Source organism: Cetorhinus maximus, chromosome 5 (genome assembly GCF_964194155.1).
Source record: "Cetorhinus maximus chromosome 5, sCetMax3.hap1.1, whole genome shotgun sequence".
In the NCBI taxonomy this organism is placed as follows: Eukaryota; Metazoa; Chordata; class Chondrichthyes; order Lamniformes; family Cetorhinidae; genus Cetorhinus; species Cetorhinus maximus.
In genome coordinates, this window is record NC_135883.1 from 3,958,068 (window position 1) to 3,982,970 (window position 24,903).

Here is a 24,903-nt window from a genome sequence, read left to right on the forward strand (position 1 = left end):
GGCCAATGGGACGGTAATTGGCTGCGTTGGATATGCCTGCTTTTTGTGGTCAGACATACCACGGAATTTTCCACATGCTTGGGTTGTACTGCACTGCATCGGCTTGGCTCAGGGCATGGCTTGTTCTGGAGCATGTCGTCAGTACTTCAGCTGGGATGTTGCCCGGGTCCATAGTGCTTTCTGCATCCAGTGTCTTCAGCCGTTTCTTGATATCATGTGGAGCGAATGGAATTGGTTGATGGTTGGCATCTGTGATGCTGGGGGCCTCAGGAGGGGCCGGGATAGATCATCCATTTGGCATTTGTGGCTGAAGATGTTGCAAATACTCAAACCTTGTCTTTTGCACTGACATGCTAGTCTCTGCCATCATTCAGGATGGGGGTGTTCATGAAGCCTCCTCTTTGTTAGATATTTAATTGTCCATCAACATTTACAATTGGATGTGGCGGAATTGCAGAGCTTTCATCTGATCCGTTGGTTATAGCATCGCTTAGCTTTGAATTATAGAATGCTTCTTCTGTTTCGCATATACGTAGTCCTGTGTTATAGCTTCACCGTGTTGGTGCCTCATTTTTAAGTATGCTGGGTGCTTCCACTAGCATGCTCTCCTACAGTCTACATTGAGTCAGGGTTGGTCCCCTGATTTGATGGTAATTGTAAAGTGAGAGATACGCCAGGCCATGAGGTTACAGATTGTGTTTGAATATAATTCTGCTGCTGCTGATGACCCACAGCTCCTCACGGATGCCCAGTTTTGAATTGCTGGAACTGTTCTGAATCTATCCTATTTCGTACAGTGGTGATGCCACACAATGCATTGGATAGTGCCCTTAATGTAAAGACGAATGTCACCACAAGGGCTGTGCGATGGCCATTTCTGCTAATGCTGACATAGACAATCTGTGACAGGTAGATCCGTGACGATGAGTTCAAGTAGGTTATTCCCTCTTGTTGGTTCTCTCACCACTTTGCACAGGCCGAGACTGACAGTCAAGTCCTTCAGGACTCGGCCGGCTTGCTCAGCAGTGCTGCCACTGAGCCACTCTTGGTGATGGACTTTGAAGTTCTGTGCCTTTCTTACTTCAATGCTTCTTGCAAGTGATGTTCAACATGGAGGAGCACTGATTCATCAGCTGAGGGGGGAGGTGGCAGGAGATAATCAGCAGGAGTTTTCCTTGTCCACATTTGACCTGATGAGACTTCATGGCAACCAAAGTCAAAGTTGAGAACTCCCAGGGCCACTCACCACCCCCGCCCCCACCGTAAACCATGTGCCACCACCTATAGAGGTCTATCCTGCTGGTGGGACAGGACATCCCAAAGGATGATTATTATGAAGGAATCCTCCCAATTTTCACAAGTCCCCAGATATTAGTGAAGAGGACTTGCAGAGTTGACTGGACAGGGTGTGCCTTTGCCGCTTCCAGTGCATAGGTCAATAGTGGGTGGTCCATCTGGCTTTATTCTTATTTGACTATTCTGTAGCAGCTTGATACAACTGAGTGGCTTGCTAGGCCATTGCAAAGGGCAGTTATGAGTCCACCACATTGTTGTGGGTCTGGAGTCATATGTTGGCCAGACCAAGTAAGGATAGCACATTTCCTTGTCCAAAGGACATGCTAGCAATTACACTGTACAATTTACCGGTTAGTTTAGTGGTCTGATAAGGCAATAGTTTAAAATATATTCATCAATACTATTCTATTGTTTGACTTATAATCACAAACAATAAAGGAATTGCACAGTACAGACTTAAGTGCTGGGGGAAGGAAAGTGATTTTGAAGTTCCAAAACTCAAACTGCTACATACCATCATAAAAACCTGCTGCCAAGTATTCATGTTCCCCAGAGGGCATCCAGTCGAGACAGAAACATTGTCCACACTGTGAGGAACCACTGAACTGAACTGATCCAATCTCCAGAATTACAGTACATTGCACCTGCAAAGTAATAATGATGTTTAGTAATTAAAAACTCAAATTAAACTGGTTTGTAAAAGGTTACATATTATTGCAAAGTATAGAAATGCAATAATTTAGATTAATAACTTGTCATTTTAGATAGGTTTTAATCCTTCTTCTAGGTAAATTATTTATTAAATTAATTACCTTGCATATGATTGGTCCTTGAATAGATGAAGCTATAAAAATGAAAAACAAGACTTTTCATAAAGAATATTGGACAAGCTGACAAATATCATAAAAAACTGTATTTATTACATTTTGTTTCTGAACTATGTAAACATAAATTTTAAATTAGATTTTGCCACTTATAAGGCCTTTGCAGATAATTACCCCTATTGGAAATTTTTATCTTTTTTCACTTTTTAAAAACTTTCTCTTATCTTTGTTTAATCTCATTGTTCTTTCCTGCTCCTTATTTTGATTTCTGGACACAATATAACATTAAATTAAACATTCTAAGTTACACTTCCTAGTTTTGACTCTGCGCTACTCATTAACAATTCTTCAATCTGATTGGTTAATGTAAGACACAGTGCTTGCCTTGTTCACACCAGTCCCAGAATCACTGTTGAGGTGATCTATCACACAGCCATAGACCACAAGTCATCGCAGAAAAGCCCACAAAAAGTCCATGGGCAGCTGCAAACGTAATTAATGGTCAAGTACAAACCAGAGCTATATTTTTGTCTTGTAAGTGGGACTCTGTATAGGTCAAGGGGTTCTTTTTTTGGTTGGTAAGAATGTGAATAATTTTAACTGATTATACATTGTCTAGCTTAACATACTGCTGGCTGTAAATGTAACCAGCAACAGATCAGAATATTGGATATTATTGGCTTTGAAATAAGTTAGTGTAATTAGCAGGTTATCAGCTAAAACACCTTCACTTAATATTGGTGTTATGACTGTCCGCCCTTGCAGCTGGCAATAAACCTTCTGAAAAGTCTGTCCACTGAAACAGATTAATTTTTATATTTCTGAAGAATGAATTGGCACTAATGAATCTTCCACAATGCAACTCACATATGGTGTTTTAATAATAGAATTAGTAAATCATATGAAAAACATATCATTTTGCTAAGAGGAACCAACAATTGAATTGGCTTTTGTCTTTTCAGGCCAGAAAGCTTAATTTTATAAGTACACACAGTCTGAGGTCTTCAGGTTAGGGAATTTTGCAGGTTTAATGGTGTTTCAAGTAATGGTTCCAACACACCCAGCGTTTTAAAATTGTTTTGCACAGATAATAAAGTATAGTATATACCATTTCTCTTATATTACAAGTGGATCTCCAAAGGCATTGCAAATAGTACACTGATTGATTTGTTGTATGATATACAAGGACAGGAGTGCTATATACCATAAAGCGCACATTAGATTCCCCCTAACATGTAGTTACATCCTTTTATGGCCAAGAGATCAATGTAATATTAAATGAACATAGGCTTTGGTCAACCTGATTGTGATTGTTTGGTAAGGTAGCTCTGTAGATGAGAAAGGGATTGGATGTTTCAAGTTGCACACTACAACCAAGCAGCAACAGAAAACATTTCTAGGTTTCAGGGTAGACATCCCCAACATTAGCTGATGGGTCTCCTTTCTGTTATCAGCGCCAAATCATCTTCAAAAAAAATGTGCTGGACAAAACACAAGCTAGAATTATTATATATAAAACCTGTTATATATTAAAAAGCAAATGGGACTATCTTAAAATACTGCCCACCTAGCAGAAAGTAGGCAGTTAAAATCATCCAAGTGACTCACCTGCCAACATTCTGCTGGGACCTCACTGGCTTCCATTTTAAGTTGCTCTTCTGAGCAGGTAACTAAGGCATCTATTTGAAGCTGGCAGGGTCCTTACTTCAATATGTAAATGGAGTTCTGATAATACTTTCCAGCACTGACTGCTGTCCTGAGTGGGGAATCTGTCATGGCTTCTCTGCCAGGAAAAGATAACAGGAAGAGAATCCAGCCCAGAAGAAGCCCAAACAGAAACATGTTTCTTTTAGAAAATAATATTCCCTTGTGGCCTGAGGCGGAGTGCTCCTCCTGGTGCCGCAAGGAAAGATTACTCCATCTCTGCTCAGGGCTACCCCTTCCCTTCCGGCGAGAACTGCGTTGTTAGCAGCTTTCTTTGTTGTCAGTGACTGTCCCTGTCTCCTACTGGCCAAATTCGACTGGTCTGTTAGTCAGCTGCTGTTTTACACCTTTTTTGAGAATGGGGGCAGCTGACTTGCAACGGGCAGGTCAGTTAAAATCACCCAGACCCCTCACTGCCAAGGGCAGCGGGGATTGTTGACACTTGCCTTGGGCCAATCCCTGTTGATTTACAGCTTCCCACTAAAAGAGCAACAATTCCTGTATAGGAAACTCGTACTCATGAACCCCTCTCGCAACCTCTCACCATCCCACTTAGAATGGACCAGGAAGCCATCCTACACCTGAGTAAAAAATAATCAGGCATATCAGAAACTTATTATCCTCAAATTTCTTGCACCCCTACCGCCCTCGCATCCACTCAATGAGCAGGTTTTACAGGATCTGACTAAAACCCAAAATAAGTGTCACTCTCTCCAACCATGCACCCCCACCTTACCCCCAACCCCAATAGAAAAGACAATTTTGGATTAGGTAGAAGGTACAATTCCTACCCCGTGGTAACTTCTTGGTGTTAACACATTGTTTTGATAACTGTGGGTCATAGGAAAGAAGCTTTTTAAAAAGTGTCTGTTCACCAATTGCATACGGTAAAGTAATATCACAATAACCACTAATGCATAAGTATCTAAGGGATAAGTGTCTTTGTTCTAGTTGCTACCCCAACAGTTGACACTAATGGACTGTGAAAAGCAGCATCAATATACAATACAAGCTTTGGACCTAGGGACCACTGCGGCTTAAAAGGCTATTAAGTTAAAATATAGACTGTTCAAATCGTTCACTTTCTTTTTGAATTTAATAAGATAAAAGAAACTCTTCATTTTACAGTAAACAATACTGGTACTGTCTTTAACAGTCAAACGCACATCTCCACTGGGAACTTGATTAAACGAGGCAACCTTATTGTACACAAAAAATCAATTATCTAAGCACCAACACCTCAAAGCAGCAAAAGGTAAGTACTCCCAAGTGTCAGATTTATATTTATTACAGGTTTCTAGATGAAGCCACAAGCAAAAGGCAGTGAATAAATTGAAAGTATTCATGTTGCACACTATATGGTTTTGAGGTTGGTCTGAATTTTGTAATTACTATTGCACTGTAAACCTCAAGAGAAAATTGCCTGCCAAATTGATGATAAAGGATTCTTAACATTAATTAACCTTCCAGGACCTTCTTCAGGAGCCCTTATCTTTCTAGCCACAACTCACTCTGCAAATAGCACTGCCACAGATTTTTCTGGTAAATGATGAGAAAGTAAAAATAATGTAATATAAGCAGGTTACAATAAAAAGGGAAAAGGCAGAGACCAAATAACATTTTACAGAACTGACCGTTGAATGCAATATCAAATTAAAATGTATTTAAAAAAATATATTTTTAAAGCCAATATTTTCCGCTCTTGAAGGTGCTGACTCTCTTGCTGGGATCCAGCTCTGTTGGTATGGTATTGATCATCCTCTAGTAACTTTTACAGTGGCTATTATACATGTGTGAGCCTAGGCAGTGGTATCATAGATAAGCCTAATTTATCTTAGCCTGACGAATGCATATGCAAATTTCCAAAAAGCAATTAAGAGCGAGAATTGGGCAATATTCCCTTCCACAATCTAGGAGAACCAAGACCAGGTGAAGCATCTTGACTGCTGTTTCAACTGAAATCAGCTCGCTCCACACATACATGAGCTTAGACTTTTGTTAACATAAGACTTATGAATATAACCTGCAATATGATATTGAACTGGAGTGAGAGTTGGGGACACTCCAACACATAAGGCAATGGAGCAGTATTTGGCCAGTTTGTTCCAGACTTCAGTCACATGCTTCAAAATGGGGTTGGTGTAAGAGGGGCCAAGGTGAGGTAGAGAATGAGGAACCATAAAAACGGAACCTATCCAATAGGTGCAATATGCTTGCCTCCTGCAAGGCTAAGGTTAAAAATTGTTGGAAGGACAGCCACAATGTGGACAGTGGCACCTTGAAGCAGGTTATCCAAAGCTGGGAGGGAAAGCCTAATGTGGTAAGCTGTACGGGATTCAATAATTAGGGGGATAGATATCATTTTTTGTATGCGGGATTGAGAGTACTGTACGGTTTGTTGCCTACCTAGTACCAGGGTGTGGGGTATCTTGAATCAGCTTGAAAGGATATTGGACAGGGAGGGGAGAATCCAGTAGTTGTGGTCCATGTTGTGACAAATGATTATAGGAACGATACAATAAAGACGTCTTCTTGGAAAGTACCATGAACCAAAAACTAAATTAGAAAGGACGTCAAGGGCTATAATTTCTGGGTTATTACCTGAGTCATGTAAATTGGCAGAGGATAAGCAGATTAGAGCGATCACATGGCTGAAGGAGTGGTGTGGGAAAGAGGGGTTCCATTGCTTGCGACACTGGCACCAGTACTGGGACAGGAGTGAACTGTATCATTGGGATAGACTCCACCTTAACCAGGCTTGGGACCAGGATCGGACTGGAAAGGATAAGTAAAATGGTCAAAAGGACTTTCAACTATTAAGTGCAGGATTGGGTTTAGGTGGAAAGATAACATACGTAATAGCTCAAAAACAAACAAAAAGGGAAGATAGTGGAATAACAAACAGAAATTGTGCTTTGGGGGCCACAGGTAACAGGAAACCTGAAGGTGCAAAGCAATTAAACCAGCAAACAGAAATAAGAAATCTATGAACAAAACACTAGAGCAAAAGGACAAGTTAGGGGCTGCAACCCAAATAAGCATTCTTTGTACAAATGCACAGAGTATAAGGAACAAACTGAATTAATTGCATTCAACTTGGAGGTTATGACATGGTAGCCATTACACAGACATGGTTACAAGACAGTCAAGGATTGGGATCGAAATATATCAAGTTGTAAAGTGGACTGGAAAGATAGGGAAAATTAAGGGTGAAATCACTTCAATCTTAAGTGAGGGTATAACAAGAGATAAGCAGGCGGTGGAGACTTTATGGGTAGAATTAAATAATCTAAAAAATTAAAACTAGCAGTTGTGTCTAGGCCACTGGCAGTAGCTGTGAAATGGTAGCTTGTATAAATGCTGAAGGTAGACAAGCATGTAGCAAAGACAGAGTGGTTTGAATAGGGGATTCAAACGTTCATGCAGATTGGAGTAAGCATGCTAGCATCTTCCAGAAAGATGGTGAATTTCTCAAATGTGTCTATGGTCGTTTTCTACAATATTTCCTAGAACCAACAAGGTGGCCTACCATATTAGATTTAGTGATGAGTAATGAATCAGATTTAGTTAACAACCTAATGGCACATGAACATTTATCAAATAGAGATCATCATATGATCAAGTTCAACGTGGTGTTTGAAATGGCAAAACATGGAACAGCTTCTAACATTCCAGATTCCAGACTTCAATGTGATAAGACAGGGACTGTCCACAGTAAACTGGGCAAATCTGTTCATGAATAAATGATAGAAGATCAGATGTTCAAAAAAGAATTTAATGAGATACAGAACCAGCTTATAGTCCTAAAGGGCAAAGGTTCTACAGCCATAGACCATAAAGGGAATAAGAGACAAAAACTATAAGAAAAAGCACACAAAAATGCCAAAAAAGCTCAAATTCTGGTGAATAGAAAAGATACAAAGAGCAGCAATGGGATGGCAAAGCAAATTGTACGGGCTACAAAAGGGAGTATGAAAAGAAACTTGCAAAATCAAAATCAACACAAAAGGCTTTTACAATTACATTAGGGGAAAGAGGGTGGTCAGGAGCAATGTGCGCTCCTTGAAAACTGATAACAGTGATGTTGTCAATAAAAATAAGGAAATAGGAGATGTGCTGAATAATAACTTTGTAACAGTATTTACTGGAGAGAAAGAGGTCAGCATGCTGGACAGCCCAAGAAATCTATTACTGAATCAGAGACAGGGGGCAGGATTTTACCGTTGGTGAGCAGGGGCGGGGCACACTCGCCGACACGTAAAATGACGTGGGATGACGTTGGGCGGAACTCCCGATGTCACCCTGCCTCATTTAAATTTTCAGGAAGGCGGGGGCGCAGCAAAATCAGCTGCGCGCCCGCCGACCTGTCCGGGGGGGGGGGGGGTGCTTGACAGGGTAGATGCTGAGAGGATGTTTCCCCTTGTGGAGGAATCTAGAATTGTGTCCTCTGCATTCCCTCCTTGCCCACTGATCATTTATGTTTCGCAATACTTGTTATACAACAGCAGTACATGATCTGAGAATGCATAAGTCTTTTAGCTCATTTCTCATATTGCCAGCAATCAAACACACCTGTAGTATGTTTCTGTCTTAGCCTAATACCATTACAGATTGAGCCCTACCTGCTACCACTAGCCTAATGCCAACTTTGCTTTAGACATTACAGTTTTATGGTATGGTTAACTACACATCTCAATGTTACTGTGGCTTGAAACCCTCTGCTATGCAGAAGTACAGTGAATGTGAGCTCAGTGTAATGCTGTGGTAGGATACTGAAAAAGTGAGGAACCCGAGTGCTGTAATTTCCTGCCTGATGTCTCTGTTTTATCCCTAACTACTGCATTAAATGACGTGGCCTGGAAACCAAACCTGGGGCTTTTCTGATTTGGAAAACTCAGCTGATTACTCGATGAACAATATACTAAATCATTAATTTTTTTTTAGTTTTTAAATATAATAGCTAATCTAAAGAGTTGCTCATAGAATAAATACCATGTGCTATCTTCAGGTCAAAAAGGGATAGAGGACAGGAGACCAAGGTGGAAAGAGTGGAAGCTAACAAACTAACAGGAAAGATGAGAAAAGACCTCTGCAACAGTGAGGTTCCTATGTGGCTGTGCAGTGGGGAGGCCGCTTGTTAATATTAATGTTCAGTGGAAATGGACTGATATTTCTTCTAAGCAGAGAGGGGCCACAGTAATCCAGCTCAGTTTGGGTGAAGGGGAGGTAGTCTTCTGATGTTGCTCTCAGTGATGGAGTGTTCAACGTGGCTGTGTTGTCCTGCACCAGGACCATATAAGAAAATTCGGTGCTGCGAAATGACATTTTTATCTCTTAACAAGCTGCCTGACCACCAAGCTCTTCCTGGTTAGGTTTACCATGGGGTAAATTTACACCTGTGGCACATTCACTATGACCCAACAATGTGTTTTTGTCAAGGTTGTTCAATTTTTGCATGTTGTCGTTGCCAAAGTCAAGTTGCAGTCTATCATCAGCTGTCAACATACCCAAACATAGTGGTTCAAACTAGCAGCATTCACGGCAAGGCTGGAGTCACAGAAGTTAATCATTAGATTAACTTTATTAGATAAATAGCCTTATTAGATAAATCTAATAGCCTTATTAGATAAACTTAGCTCAAGTGTAGGGCTTTATGATACACAGTATAAAAATTGTCAATAATTAACAAAACAAAGATACTGAAACCATTTGGAATTTTAATCCTATTTTTTAAAACCATTACACGATGCACTCCACTGGTTTACTACTTTCTCAAATCAATCAAGATCACCTGAATCACAAACATTTGCATGGGGTGTTGTAAACCAGGGTGAAGCAGAGCTGACAACAACTATGCTTTGAGTGTCCATTTATATTTCTTCACAACAATCTTAGCTTCTCTGACCCCCCCCCACCCTGCCCCCGAGAAATGCTCGTCTTACTTAGGCATAAGTTGTCTAAGACAAAAAAGGCCTAAGCCTAGGTTAAGCCCATTCACTGATGCTGGCTCAGTGTTAGGAAAAGTTACAAATGAACAAGTTTGGTTGGAGGCAGTCTGTATAACCTATAGATTCTGAAAGTTCAGTCTCAACAGTTTCAAGTATGTTTTCATGGACAACTAATGGACCATGCAACCTTCAATAAATCAGAAGTCTATTCAATGAACATCAAGCACATTGAGAAGTTTACTGGTAAATCAACATAAAAGAATATGACACATATTTTGAATAATTTATGGCTGAAACTTAAGTAGTAGGAATCAAACCACAGAATTCACTGATTGCTTTTCAGTCTCTGAAATAGGTGGCACGACTCTCAGAACTATCTGAATCGATTTTCAACATCCATTCCCTTACATTAGATCTTTGAATTTCACACTTCAAGAGGCTACGGCTGAACATAAAGCAAGCACTGGGGATAACCAAACCAAAGAGCCAGAGGCAAATCAGTCAAGCCATCAAACAAAATGTGAAAACAAGAGTTACCGAAAAATTAGAGCAAGTCCAGGGAAAAAAATAGACCAAACTGACGTATATAAAGAAAATAAATGTGTTCAGGTATCAATTAAATCTCAATCACTGCATCAATTAAAACAGTCATTTTGCTTCGTCTGATCATGACATAAAAGAATTGCAGAACAACTTTCAGTTGAAGTTATTTCCTCGACTTACTGAAGAAATTCAAAATTTTTGACTAATTTCTCAAATCAAGAAAATCTGTGGAACTGCTCTCAACAATGATGCTTAAGATAAAGAGAGAATTTATTACTTCCCCACTGGACCAGTTCATTCAGACGGTGACGATACGTTAGAAGTTTATAAGCCTTTTATTACACTTTTTAATCTCCAAACACTAATTGGTATTTTATGCCAACCAGTCTCGGTATGTGCATGCAGTGGAGGATATCTTTACGTAGCTTTGAGTAACGACGAGGAAGGCTAGAAGCTGTAATTGTATTCTTGAATTTGAAACTAGTTCAGCTGGGGTAAACCAAGGGAAATTAAATAAGACTTAAAAATCATTTTACTGACAAGCCTCCAGTCATTACATGGTTGATATACTACAACTGTTTCCATTATTAAAAGTGTGACATTATACATCACCGATTATCTTTATTTAACAAAGTACTTATTTAACAAAAGCTTCTCAAGGGTTTCAAAATTTAAAATAGGGACAATTTCATGGAAGTTAGAAATACAGTTTGATCGCATCAAATACTAACACATTTTGAAAAAGCAATTGGAAAGTGTAGCTCTGCTTTCAATCATAGAAATAGGAGTAGGCTATTCAGCCTTTCAAGCCTGTTCCAGTCAATTAGACCGTGGCTGACCTGCAGCTTAAAACCATCTACCCACCTTGGTTCTGTAACCCTTTAATACCCCTATGTAATAAAAATAAAATCAATCTGAGATTTGAAATTTTTAATTGATGTAGCCTCCACAGCTTTGGGCTGAAGAGTATTTCCATTACACTGAATTAGTATACCTATGGGATACAGTATTTTCAAGATTAATAAGCTTAGCTTTCTGTAGTGCAGTGTCGTGTAACTAACACCTTCTTATAAAACAAACCATGCCACAAGGTGTCCAGGAGGGGTCCAAGATCAGGACATTGGCACCAGCTGGATCCGATTATCACCAGATGTGACCCTGAGTAGCATTCTTAACTCAGCTACGATAGCGCTTACTGTGATACCGATCGCTCCCTTGTGCGCACCAAGGTTAGGATGCAACCCTTGAAGTTTTTTTTAATTCAAAGCAGAAATGCTGCCTTCATATCAGCGTCAGCCGTAATGCCTACGCAGATAAAAACCAAGAGTTCCTTGACTCAACTGAACAGGCACTCTTTGGCATTTCCGCACAGAGTGCGGAAGCAAAATGTGACATATTTCTAGACACCATCTACAATACCGCTTTCTCAACATATGGGAAGCAAGAGCTGAAAAATATTGACTGGTTCGAGACTAACATCACTGTGATGGAATCCATCATTGAAGCCAAGAAGTCCACTTTCATTAAGTACAAGAGAGATTTGAGCAAGAAAACGCTGAATGCACAAAGAGCCGCTCAAAGTAAGGTCCACCAGATTGCTAGATGCCACGCCAATGACTACTGGTTACAACTCTGCCAGAATATCCAGATGTCCCTTGACACAGGGAATGATAGGGGCATGTATGGGGGGATCAAAGAGGCAACAGGTCCAGATCCATCAGCAACGAAAATGGTTCCATTGAAAATAAAGGCAGAGGAGGTTATCAATGACTGCAATAAACAGATGGAGAGATGGGTCGAACGCTACCTTGAGTTGTGCTCTATGGAAAACTATGTCACCAAGGAAGTCCCAGACACCATAGAAAGGCTGTCTGTTGTGGCAGAGCTAGATATTGAAGTAACAGGTTAGGAGCTTAGCAAAGCTATTGATTTGCTTGCCATGGGCAAAGCTTCAGGTGCTGATGTTATACCGCCTGAACACATCAAGCATGGGATACCAGCACTCTTGGAGTATCTGCACAAACTTCTTTGTCTCTGCTGGAGGGAGAGGACAGTGCCCCAGGATATGCATGATGCAAAGATTGAAAACCTGTACAAGAACAAGGGCAGCCACAGCGATTGCAATGACTATCAAGGCATCTCCCTGTTGAGCATTGCGGGAAAAGTATTTGCCTGTGTTATCCTTGTCAGACTGCAGATCCTGGCTGAAATGCTTCTACCTCAAATCCCAGTGTGGTTTTAGGACTGGAATATATACAATTAACATGATCTTCTCAGTCCAGCAGCTGCAAGAGAAGTGTCGTGAACAAAGGAGGCCACTATATATTGCCTTCATCGATCTCACCGAGGCATTCGATCATGCAAGCAAAAGCGGTCTGTTTGAGCTGTTGGGATAAATTGGCTGCCTTCTGAAGCTGCTCAATGTGATCTCCTCTTGCCATGGCAACATATTAGATAAGGTCAGCTATGATGGGGCAACATCAGAATCCTTTGAAATCTGCAGCGGAGTCAAGAGGGTCGTGTTCTGGCATTGACAGTCTTTGGCACATTCTTTTCTTTGCTTCATATCATCTACAGAAGATAGTGTCATAGAGTTATACAGCACAGAAACAGGCCCTTTGGCCCATTGCATCCATACTGGCCATCAAGCACCTATCTATTCTAATCCCATTTTCCAGCACTTGGCCCACAGCCCCGTATGCTATGGCGTTTCAAATGCTCATTTAAAAGCTTCTTAAATGTTGTGAGGATGTCTACTTACATACCAAAACTGATGGAAAATTGTTCAGCCTTGCTTGCCTGAGATACAAGACAAAAGTGCACCAAGTCCTCATCAGAGAGATGCTCTCCGCTGACATTGCGGCACTAACATTTCAAACTGAGGATCACCTTCAGTGGCAAATGGACAGACTTGTCTCACACCTGTGATGAGTTTGGTTTGACCAACAGCATCAGAGAGACAAATGTCATTATCTAGGATGTTGCCATACCAGCACTTCTTAGCATTGACAAAGTGATGCTGGAGGTTATTGATAGCTTCACAAATCGAGGCTCCTCAATCACTAGCAATCTGACACTTGATGCTAAAATCAACATGTGCATCGCAAAAGCTGCAGCTGTTATGTCCAAGCTGAGTAAGAGAGTGTGAAACAACAGCAACCTGACTGAGAACATCAAACTGCAAGTTTACCCAGCCTGTGTCCTCAGCGCACCCCTCTACAGTGTTGAGACCTGGACAACCTCTGCTAGGCAGGAGAAAAGGCTGAAGTCTCCAACTTCACTGTCTCAGACGTAACCTTGGCACCTCTTGGCTGGGCAAGGTCACCAATTCAGAGGTCCTGGGGAGTGTTAATTCCATCAGCATACACTCATTGTTAAACCAATGATGCCTGTGCTGGCTTTGTCATGTTCATTGGATGGATGACGGTCATATATCCAAAGACCTTCTGAACTGTGAAACGAGCCACTGGGTCACAATTTCCTGGGCATCCATACCTCTGCTACAAGGACACCTGCAAGTGAGATATGAAGATGGTGGACATTGACACTGACAACTGGGAGACAGTTGCTGATGATCGTGATCTCTGGAGGTTGACTGCTTAGAAGGGTATTGGAAGAGGCGAGCAGAAAGGAGAAGTCCAGCTGGTCAAGAAGAGGACCCAGAGAAAAGAGAGGCCAGCAAATCTCAGCCCATGGTCTTCCTCTGCCAGAAATGCAGCAGAGGCTGCCACGCCAGAGTGGGACTCCTGAGTCACACCAGGCAATGCCTAACATGGAGTTGACCAGCATGATGCAAACCATCATCTTATGCGAGGGAAGGTCACCACAATAATAATAAAAACCAACCAATTTCAGTTTTGAAATTGCCAACTGATGGAGCCTCAACAGCTTTAGGTGGAAAAGTGTTCCAGATTTCCATTACCCTGGATCAGTTATACAAGTGCACCCCTAGGACACAGTATCTTCAAATTTAATAGGCTCAGCCAGTAAACTGAGCTCCTCAAAGTTAAAATAAAAGATTTTCCTCCAAACGGATAACACTACCACCAATAACCTGTATTTATAGTTTCTTTACGTAGGAAAACAACACAAACACTTGACAGGAGCGCAGTTGGACTAAACTTGGTGCCAAGTTAAAGGAGATATTAGGTTGTGACTTAAAGCTTGGTCAAAGAGGCAAGTTTTAAGGCAGTGTCTTAAAGGAGAGAGGAGTGGGGAAATGAAGGAATTCTAGAGTTTAGGGCTTCATGGGTTGAAGGAAGTGGGGGATGCCCAAAAGCCCAGAGTTAGAGGAATGCAGAGTTCAGAGGGCTGCAGGTGGGTTACAGAAATAGGGAGGATTTGAACACAAGGATGAAAATTTTAATATTGAGGTGATGGTGGACCGGTTGCCAATGTAGGTCAGTAAGCACAGGGCTAATGGGTGAAAAGCACCTGGTGCAAGTTAGGATAGGGAAGCAGAGTTTTGGATGAGCTCAAGTTTATGGAGGATGGAAGGCTGGCTACGAGAGCAGGGAATGGTATCACAGGAGTACTGTTACTGTACTATTAACACAGAGAGCTGGGGTAATGCTCAGGAAACATGAATTCAAATCCCACTACTGTTGCTGCAAGGGTAATTAAAATTCAATGAATTAATTAAAGTCTAGAATAAAATGCTAATGTCAGTAATGGTGACTGTAAAACAACCAGATTGTTGCAAAAATGCATCTGGTTCACTAATGTCCTTTAGGGAAGGAAATCTGCCAACCTTACCGGTCAGGCCCACATGGGATGCCTGGCCCATAGCAATATCATTGACTCTTAGATGTCCTCTGAAATGGCATAGCAAGCCAGTGAATGGAAAAGTCAAATAAAAATAAAACAGGGCAGACCATTTGGCATCAATCTACACATAAGATATGACAAAAGCACATCCAGCCCAGTTGACACTACATAGTTCTCCTCACTAATATTTGGGGACTTGTGCTAAAATTGGAAGAGTTGTCCCACAGACTAGTCAAGCAACAGCATGACGTAGTCATTCTCACAAAATCATAATGCCGCCTATGTCCCAGACAGTTTGGATAGGTGTTGTCCCACAAGCAGAGCAGGCCCACCAGAAGTGAAGGCACGGTGGTATAGAGCCAGGCAGGAGAGGCCCAGGAGTCCTCAACATTGACAGAGGACCCCATGAAGTCTCATGGCATCAGGTCAAACATGGGCAAGAAAATCTTCTGCTGGTTACCACCTACTGCCCTCCCTTAACTGACAACTCCTGGGTATTCCTCTACGTTAAACACCATTTGGAAGAAGCACTGAGGGTAGCAAGGGCACAGAATGTACTCTGGGTGGGGGACTTCAAAGTCCATCACTGGGAGTAATTTGGTAGCACCATTACTGACTGAGTTGATTGAGTCCTGAAGGACATCCCACCAGCTTACAGCAGATGGTGAGAGAATCAACACAAAGAAAAACTTACTTGAACTCGTCCTCACCAATTTACCTGTTGGAAATATATCTGTTCATGAAGTATTGGCAGGAGTTACCACTGTACAGTCCTTGTGGAGATGAAGTACTGACTTGGCACTGAGGGCACCCTCCATTGGCACTACCACCATTCTAAATGGAATAGATTTAAAACACATCTGGTAGGCCGAAATGGAGCACCCATGAGGTGCTGTGGGTCATTAGCAACAGCAGAACTATACTCGATCACAATCTGTAGCCTGCCATATCTCACACTCTGCCATTATCGTGAAGCCAGGGGATCAGCCCTGGGTCAATGAGTGGAGGAGAGAAAGTCAGGAGCCGTACCAGGCGTTCCTAAAAACGAGGCACCAACCTGATAACGTTACAACACAGGACTACGTACATGCTAAACAGTGGAAGCAGCATTCTATTGACAGGACCAAGCAATCCTAAAACAAACGGATCAGATCTAAGCTCTGCAGTCCTGCCATGTCTAGCGGTGAATGGCGGTGGACAATTAAACAACTATCAGAGGACGAGGCTCCACAAATATCCCCAACCTCAATGATGGAGGAGCTCAGCACATTAGCGCAAAAGGCATGGCTGAAGCATTTGCAACCATCTTTGACCAGAAATGCCAAGTGGGTGATCCATCTCAGCCTCCTCTAGAGGTCCCTAGCATCACAAATGACAGTCTCAGCAAATTCAATTCACTTCATGTGATAGCAAGTAACAGCGGAGCACATAGGATACAGCAAAGGCTATGGCCTCCGGTGGCATCCCGGTTCTAGTGCTTAAGACTTGTGCTCCAGAACTAAATGCCCTCCTAGTCAACGTATTCCACTACAACTACAACAGTGGCATCCACCCAACAATGTGGAAAATTGCCCAGGTATGTCCTGTCCACAAAAAGCAGGACAAATCCAATCCAGCCAATCATCACCCCCTCAGTCTACTCTCAATCATTAGCAAAGTGGTGGAAGGGGTCATCGACAGTGCTACCAAGAATCACTTACATAACAATTAGCTGCCCATTAACACTCAGTTTGGGGTCCACCAGGACCACTTGGCTCCTGACCTCATTACAGCCTTGGTCTAATCATGGTCAAAAGAGCTGAACACAAGAGGTGAGTTGCAGGTGTCTGCCCTTGACATCAAGACAGCATTTGACTGAGTGTGGCATCAAGGAGCCCTAGCAAAACTGGAGTCAATGAGAATAAGGGGAAAAACTCTCTACTGATTGAAGTCATACCTAGCACAAAGAAAGATGGTTGTGGTTGATGGAGGTCAATCATCTCAGTCCCAGGATATCACTACAGGAGTTCCTCAGGGTAGTGTCCTAGGCCCAACCATCTTCAGCTGCTTCATCAAGGCCTTCCTTCCATCATAAAGTCAGAAGCAGGGATGTTTACTTATGATTGCATCGTGTTCAGCACCATTCATAACACCTCAGATGCTAAAACAGTCCCTTCCCGTCTGCAGCAAAACTTGGACATTAGGGCTTGGGCTGATAAGTGACAGGTAACATTTGCGCCACACAAGTGCCGGGCAATGACTATTTTCAACAAGAGAGTATCTAATCATTTCCCCTTGACATTCAGTGTCATTGCTATTGTTGAATCCCTCACAATCAACATCTTGGGGTTACCCTTGAGCAGGAACTGAACTGGACCAGCCACATAAATACTGTGACTGCAAGAGTAGGTCAGGGGCCAGGAATTCTGTGATAGACTGCTTCCTGGCTCCCCAAAGTCTGTCCACCATCTACAAGGCACAAGTCAGGAGTGTGATGGAATACTCCCCACTTGCCTGGATGAGTGCAGCTCCAACAACACTTATGAAGCTCGACACCATCCAGGGGCAAAGCAGCCCACTTGGTCGGCACCCAATTCACCACCTTAAACAATCACTCCCTCACCACCGACACACAGTGGCAACAGTGTGTACCATCTATAAGATGGAATGCAGCAACTCGCTAAAGCTCCTTTGACAGCACCTTGCAAACCCTTGACCTCTTACACCTAGAAGAACAAAAGCAGCGGATGCATGGAAACACCACCACCTGCAAGTTCCATTCCAAGTCACACTCCATTCTGACTTGGAACTTTATCGCCATTCCTTCACTGTCTTGAAGATCTGAGCAATTTTTTTCCTCAATAGGAGATATCTATAATTGAGCAGGTAAATGCCTTGGTTCTTGGAGATAATGCAAGAAAAACTGTATATGAAAAAAAGCTGAAAGATGAAGAATAGGTTGATCACAGCTGAGAACTGCAGTGGAAGTGGTATAATTGCCTCAATGCCCCTGGACTGCAGCAGGAGAAACATCAGCCATGGTCCAGTTCTGGGTACCATACTTGAGGACGGATGTGAGGGCACTGGAGAGAGTACCCAGGAGATTCACAAGAATGTTTCCAGGGATTAAGGACTGCAGCTATGAGGGTAGATTGGAGAGGTTGGGTCTGTTTTTATTGGAGAAAAGGCGGCTGAGAGGGAGCTTGATAGAGGGATTCAAGTTCCTGAGGGGTATGGACAGGGTAAATAGTGATAAACTGTTTCCACTCAAGGGAGCATCAAGAACTAGAGGGCATAGATTCAAAATAATTAGCAAAGGAGTAAAAGTGATGTGAGGAAATTTTTTTCCAAATGGTGGTTGGAGCCTGGAATGAACTTCTTGAGAGGGTGGTGGAGGCAGGCTCAACCGAGGTATTCAAAAAGGAATTAGATGGCTATCTGAAAAGAATGAATGTGCAGGGTTACAGAGCTAAGACAGGGGAGTGGGACTAGGTAGAATGCTCTTTCAGAAAGCCAGTGCAGACTTGACTGGCCAAATGGCCTCCTTCGATGGCAATGGTGTAGTGATATTGTCGCTGGACTAGTAATCGGAGAGACCCAGGGTAATGCTCTGGGGACCCGGGTTTGAATCACACCATGGCAGGTGGCGGAATTTGAATTCAATAAAAATCTGGAATTAAAAGTCTAATGATGACCATGAAACCATTGTCGATTGTAGTAAAAACCCATCTGGTTCACCAACATACTTAAGAGAAGGAAATCTGCCGTTCTTACCTGGTCTGGCCTGCATGTGACTCCAGACCCACAGCAATGTGGTTGACTCTTAAATGCCCTCTGAAATAACCTAGCAAGCCACTCAGTTGTATCAAACCACTACAAAGGATTGAAACCGGATGGACCTCTGAGCATCAACCTAGGCACCGGAAATGACAAAGGCAAACTCAACCCTGTCGACCCTACAAGGTCTCCCTGACTAACATCTGGAGGCTAGTGCCGAAATTCAGAGAGCTATCTCACAGATTAGTCAAGCAACAGCCTGACATAGTCATCCTCACGGAATCATACCTTACAGATAATGTCCCAGACACCACCATCACCATTCCTGGGTATGTCCTGTCCCACCGGCAGAACAGACACAGCAGAGGTGGTGACACCGTGGTTTACAGTCGGAGGGAGTGGCCCTGGGAGTCCTCAACATCAACTCCAGACACCATGAAGTCTCATGGCATCAGGCCAAACATGGGCAAGGAAACCTCCTGCTGATTACCACATACCAGCCTCCCTCAGCTGATGAATCAGTGCTCCTCCATGTTGAACACCACTTGGAAGATGCACTGTGGATGGCATGGGCGCAGAATATACTCTGGGTGGGGGGCTTCAGTGTCCATCACCAAGAGTGGCTTGGTAGCACTACTACTAACTGAGTCCTAAAGGACATAGCTACTATACTGGGTCTGCAGCAGGTGGTGACGGAACCAACATGAGGGAAAAACATACTTGACCTCATCCTCACCAACCTGCCTGCCACAGATGCATCTGTCCATGACAGTATCGGTAGGAGTGACCACCGCACAGTCATTGTGGAGACGAAGTCCTGACTTCACGTTGAGGATACCCTCCATCACGTTGTGTGGCACTACCGCCGTGCTAAATGGGATAGATTTCGAACAGATCTAGCAACTCAACACTGGGCATCCAGGAGGCGCTGTGGGCCATCAGCAACAGCAGAATTGTACTTGAACACAATCTGTAACCTCATGGCCTGGCATATCCCCCACTCTACCATTACCATCAAGCCAGGGGATCAATCCTGGTTCAATGAAGAGTACAGGAGGGCAGGCCAGGAGCAGCACCAGGCATACCTAAAAATGAGGTGGCAACCTGGTGAAGCTATAACACAGGATTACTTACATGCCAAACAGCATAAGCAGCAATTGATAGACAGAGTTAAGCGCTCTCACAAACAATGGATCAGATCTAAGCTCTGCAGTCCTGCCACATCCAGTCGTGAATGGTGGTGGACAATTAAACAACTCACAAATAGCCCCATCCTCAATGATGGAGGAGCCCAGCACATCAGTGCGAAAGATAAGGCTGAAGCATTTGCTACAACCTTCAGCCAGAAGTGCTGAATGGATGATCCATCTCAGCCTCCTCCAGAGGTCTCCAGCACCACAGATGCCAGTCTTCAGCCAATTCGATTCACTCCACGTGATATCAAGAAACGGCTGAAGGCACTGGATACTGTAAAGTCTATGGGGCTTGACAATATTCCAGCAATAGCACTGAAGACTTGTGCTCCAAAACTTGCCGCGCCCCTAGCCAAGCTGTTCCAGTACGGCAACAACACTGGCATCTACCCGGCTATGTGGAAAATTGCCCAGGTATGTCCTGTACACAAAAAGCAGGACAAATCCAACCCAGCCAATTACTGCCACATCAGTTGACTCTTGATCATCAGTAATGGAAGGGGTCATCAACAGTGCTATCAAGCCGCACTTACTTAGTAGTAACATGTTCACTGACGTCCAGTTTAGGTTCTGCCAGGGGCACTCAACTCCTGGCTTCATTACAGCCTTGGTTCAAACAAGGGCAAAAGAGCTGAACTCTTGAGGTGAGGTGAGAGTAACTGCCCTTGACATCAAGGCAGCATTTGACTGAATGTGGCATCAAGGAGCCCTACCAAAACTGGAGTCAATGGGAATCAGGGGGAAAACTCTCCAGTGGTTGGAATCATATCTAGCACAAAGGAAGATGGTTGTGGTTGTTAGAGGTCAGTCATCTCAGCTCCAGAACATCACGACAGGAGCTCCTCAGCATAGTGTCCTCGGCCCAACCATCTTCAGCTGCTTCATCAATGACCTTCCTTCCCTTAAAGTTGGAAGTGGGGATGTTTGCTGATGATTGCACAATGTTCAGCACCATTCACGACTCCTCAGATACTGAAGCAGTCCATGCCCAAATGCAGCAAGATCTGGACAATATCCAGGCTTGGACTGACAAGTGGCAAGTAACATTCACGCCGTACAAGTGCCAGGCAATGACCATCTCCAACAAGAGAGAATTGAACCATTACCCTTTGACATTCAATGGCATTTCCAACACTGAATCCTCCACTGTCAACATCCTGGGGGTTACCATTGACCAGAAACTGAACTGGACTAGCCATATAAATACTATGGCTACAAGAGCAGGTCAGAGGCTAGGAATCCTGCAATGAGTAACTCATCTCCTGACTCCCAAAAGCCTGTCCACCATCTACAAGGCACAAGTCAGGAGTGTGATGGAATATTCCCCACTTGCCTAGATGAGTGCAGTTCCTACAACACTCAAGAAGCTTGACACCATCCAGGACAAAGCAGCCCACTTGATTGGCACCACATCCACAAACATTCACTCCCTTCAACACTGACACACAGTAGCAGCAGTGTGTACCATCTACAAGATGCATTGCAGGAATTCACCAAGGCTATTTAGGCAGCACCTTCCAAACCCACGACCACTACCATCTAGAAGGACAAGGGCGGCAGATAGATGGGAACACCACCACCTGGAAGTTCCCCTCCAAGCTACTCACCATCCTGACTTGGAAATATAACCCCGTTCCTTCACTGTCGCTGGGTCAAAATCCTGGAACTCCCTTCCTAACAGCACCGTGGACTGCAGCAGTTCAAGAAGGCAGCTCACTATCACCTTCTCAAGGGCAACTAGGGATGGGCAATAAATGCTGGCCTAGCCAGTGAAGCCCACATCCCGTGAGTGAATAATATAAAAAAAAATTCTGTGATTCTGAAAGATCCTATTCCTGCTCCTGATCACTTTCTTGCTGGATAATGCGCATGTTGCTATCAGGCTCAGACCAGATTAAGGCAAGCTGTGTTGTCTGGACCATTCAACACTCAATGTCTAAGTTCAGACAAAAAAAAACTATGGCCATGGAACTGCATTTCAATGTAACTGTGTACCTGTCCAGAGGGCCAGAGGAAAAGAGAAGAGAAATAGAAAAGCAGAAATCAAGAAGTGTCAATTATACTACAATTATTTGCTGCCCTCCAGTGACAAATCTTCACATTGCTAGTGAATTTTATTTTTATCCCCTATCAGTTGGATGTTCAACATATTGGTAAACCCATCACCATGTTTACCAGTCTCAAAATCAAGTGAGTGGGCAAGAAGGTAGCAGATGGAGTATAATGTGGGGAAATGTGAAATTGTCCACTTTTGTGGGAAGAACAGAAAAGCAGAACTTTCAAAATTGTTGAGACACCCGTAAATGTTGGTTTTCAGAGGGATTTTGCTGTCTTTGTACACAAATCATAGAAAGTTAACATACAGGTACAGCAAGCCATTAGGAAGGTAAATTGTATGTTAACCTTTATTGCAAGAGGGTTGGAGCATAAGAGTAAGGAAGTTATGGAGGTGTTTCGTGAGGCCACACCTGGAGTACTGTGTACAGTTTAGGTCTCCTTACCCAAGAATGGAACACATTGCCTTGGAGGGGGTGTAATGAAAGTTTACTGAATTGATTCCTGGATGAGAGGGTTGGCTTATGAGGCCAGGTTGCCTAGAATGAGCCCATATTCTCAGGAGTTTAGAAGGCTGAGAGTGTATCTCATTGAAATGCATATAAGTTTTTTGAGGGCTTGAAAGGTAGAGGTTGAAAGGTTGCTTCCCCTGCTGAAGTGTCTAGAACTAGGAGTTGTAGTTTATGGGATAAAGGGTCAGCCACTTTGGACTGAGAGGCAGAGAAATTTCTTCAGTCAATGTTGTGAATCTTCAGAATTCTCTACCCCAGAGAGCTGTGTATGCTCAGTAATTGAGAATATTCAAGAATGAGATCAATTGATACTTTGGCCACTATGGGATAGAGGGAAAGTGGAATTGATGTAGATCAGCCATAAGCTGACTAAATGGAACAGCAGGCTTGAGCAGTTTTATGGGCTACCCCTTCCACTATTTCTTATGTTCTCATATGGGGTGCACACTTTGCCTCTGTTGAGACTGGTCTTAGTTAAGTCCAGAAAAGCTGAAGGGGTGATTCCACTCCCAGGCTGCTCAAGAGTACTACTGTTTGAGTTTGTTTATAAGCCACCTCTCTAGGTTTCATGACTAAGGCAAGCTGGTCACAGAATCATCAACAACATTCGGGAGTACTCTGTACCTGCTTGGTACCAGATTATCAAGTCTGCCAGAAGGTTTAGTCAGCTTCTAGTTGCCTTGACTGCAGAGACCTCACTTATCTCTTCTATTGACCCCAACTATTTTATAATTATCAGTATCAAGCAACACTTTCAACCTGAGGCAAATCGTTTTTATATTTATTCTTCTAAGAAATTCAGGGCTGGTTTTTCTGCTTCCCAGCCTTGTGCTAAAGGCAGAACTTACTTGGAGCTCCATGCCAAAGCCCTGAAGGCAGTTGTGGAAATTAGACCAAACAGCTGTGTTTCAGGACCTGTAACCGTGATCCAAATCAGCAGGCAGAAGTCCTCCATCTCTAATCCCTGGCCCGATTTTTCTGAGAAAAGGGAAGCTAGCTTTTTGAGTCATCTGGTCTTTGCTGCCTGCCTTAATCCAATTCTCTAAATGCAGAGGTTTGGTTGCCAGGCCTAATGCCCACAATTTTGGCCTAGCCTTCAAAACACGTTCCTTTGCTGTACTGTAGGGCAGAAATGAAGCAGCAGAATCAATTATGTCATCTCTTGTCTCATTACCACAGCTGCCTTTTGCTTGCATCTGATGCAGGTGCCAGTTATCCTATCCTCTTTTGGGGGCTGTGCTAGGGCAAATAAGGGGGATAGAGATCCTCTTTATCCTAATTTTTGTCTCTGGGAACTGATCAATCCTAAAGAGCAAATTGGTCCCTCAATCTAATTGCACCATTTGTGTCCAGGTTCAGCATTTGTGTTTAGTTCATTGTCAAGCACGAAGAGTGGAACATGTGAATCCATTTCAAATATGTATCAAATATTTACATTTCACACCTGAAAGCAACTCTCTATAAATATAACCAGTTGAGAACAAACTCTTCTCCTTAAAAAGCACCTGTTATTAAAACACTCTTTTCCAACTGAACAGCAATAGATACGGTCATGTTGAGAAAGAATACCAGTTTCTGTATGGAGAATAATGAAAGCCATGCTTCAAATTTAAACCACTATTATAATTTTCACCGATCACCTACCTTTTGAATACTGCATTTTATACATATTTAAGGATTCTGGGTGTGGCAAGCTGTAAACGACAATCTTTCCAGTGGAAAATGCAGCTGCTAGGATACCAAGTCTTGCCATCTGAGGACTCTGCAGAAGAAAGAAAAGATGAAAATCAACAAGAGGCTTTACTGCTGCACTTTGCTTATCATGTTGGAGCTGTACAGAACCTTGGTGAGGCCACAGCTGGAGTACTGTGTGCAGTTCTGGTCGCCACATTATAGGAAGGATGTGATTTCACTGGAGGGGGTGCAGAGGAGATTCACCAGGATGTTGCCTGGGATGAAACATTTAAGTTATGAAGAAAGGTTGGATAGACTTGGGTTGTTTTCACTGGAGCACAGAAGACCAAGGGGCGACCTGATCAAGGGGTACAAGATTATGTGGCGCGTGGACAGGGTGGATAGGGAGCAGCTGTTCTCCTTAGTTGAAGGGTCAGTCATGAGGGGGCATAAGTTCAAGGTGAGGGGCAGGAGGTTTAGGGGGGGTGTGCGGAAAAACTTTTTTTACCCAGAGGGTGGTGATGGTCTGGAATGCGCCCCCTGGGAGGGTGGAGGAGGCGGGTTAGTCTCACATCCTTTAAAAAGTACCTGGATGAGCACTTGGCACATCATAACATTCAAGGCTATGGGG

At 43.1% G+C, this 24,903-nt stretch overlaps 1 protein-coding gene across 2 annotated transcripts in view; it reads right to left on the minus strand.

Annotated features, from left to right (window-relative positions):
- Positions 1–24,903, minus strand: part of gtf3c2 (general transcription factor IIIC, polypeptide 2, beta) — a 128,869-nt gene that overhangs the window by 56,160 nt on the left and 47,806 nt on the right. For both annotated transcript variants that reach the window (XM_078541440.1, XM_078541439.1), the window contains exons 9-11: positions 24,243–24,360; positions 2,109–2,140; positions 1,811–1,940 (exon numbers count right to left, since the gene is read on the minus strand). In XM_078541440.1, the coding sequence (XP_078397566.1) occupies positions 1,811–1,940; positions 2,109–2,140; positions 24,243–24,360 (280 nt within the window). The remainder of the gene's footprint in view (positions 1–1,810; positions 1,941–2,108; positions 2,141–24,242; positions 24,361–24,903) is intronic.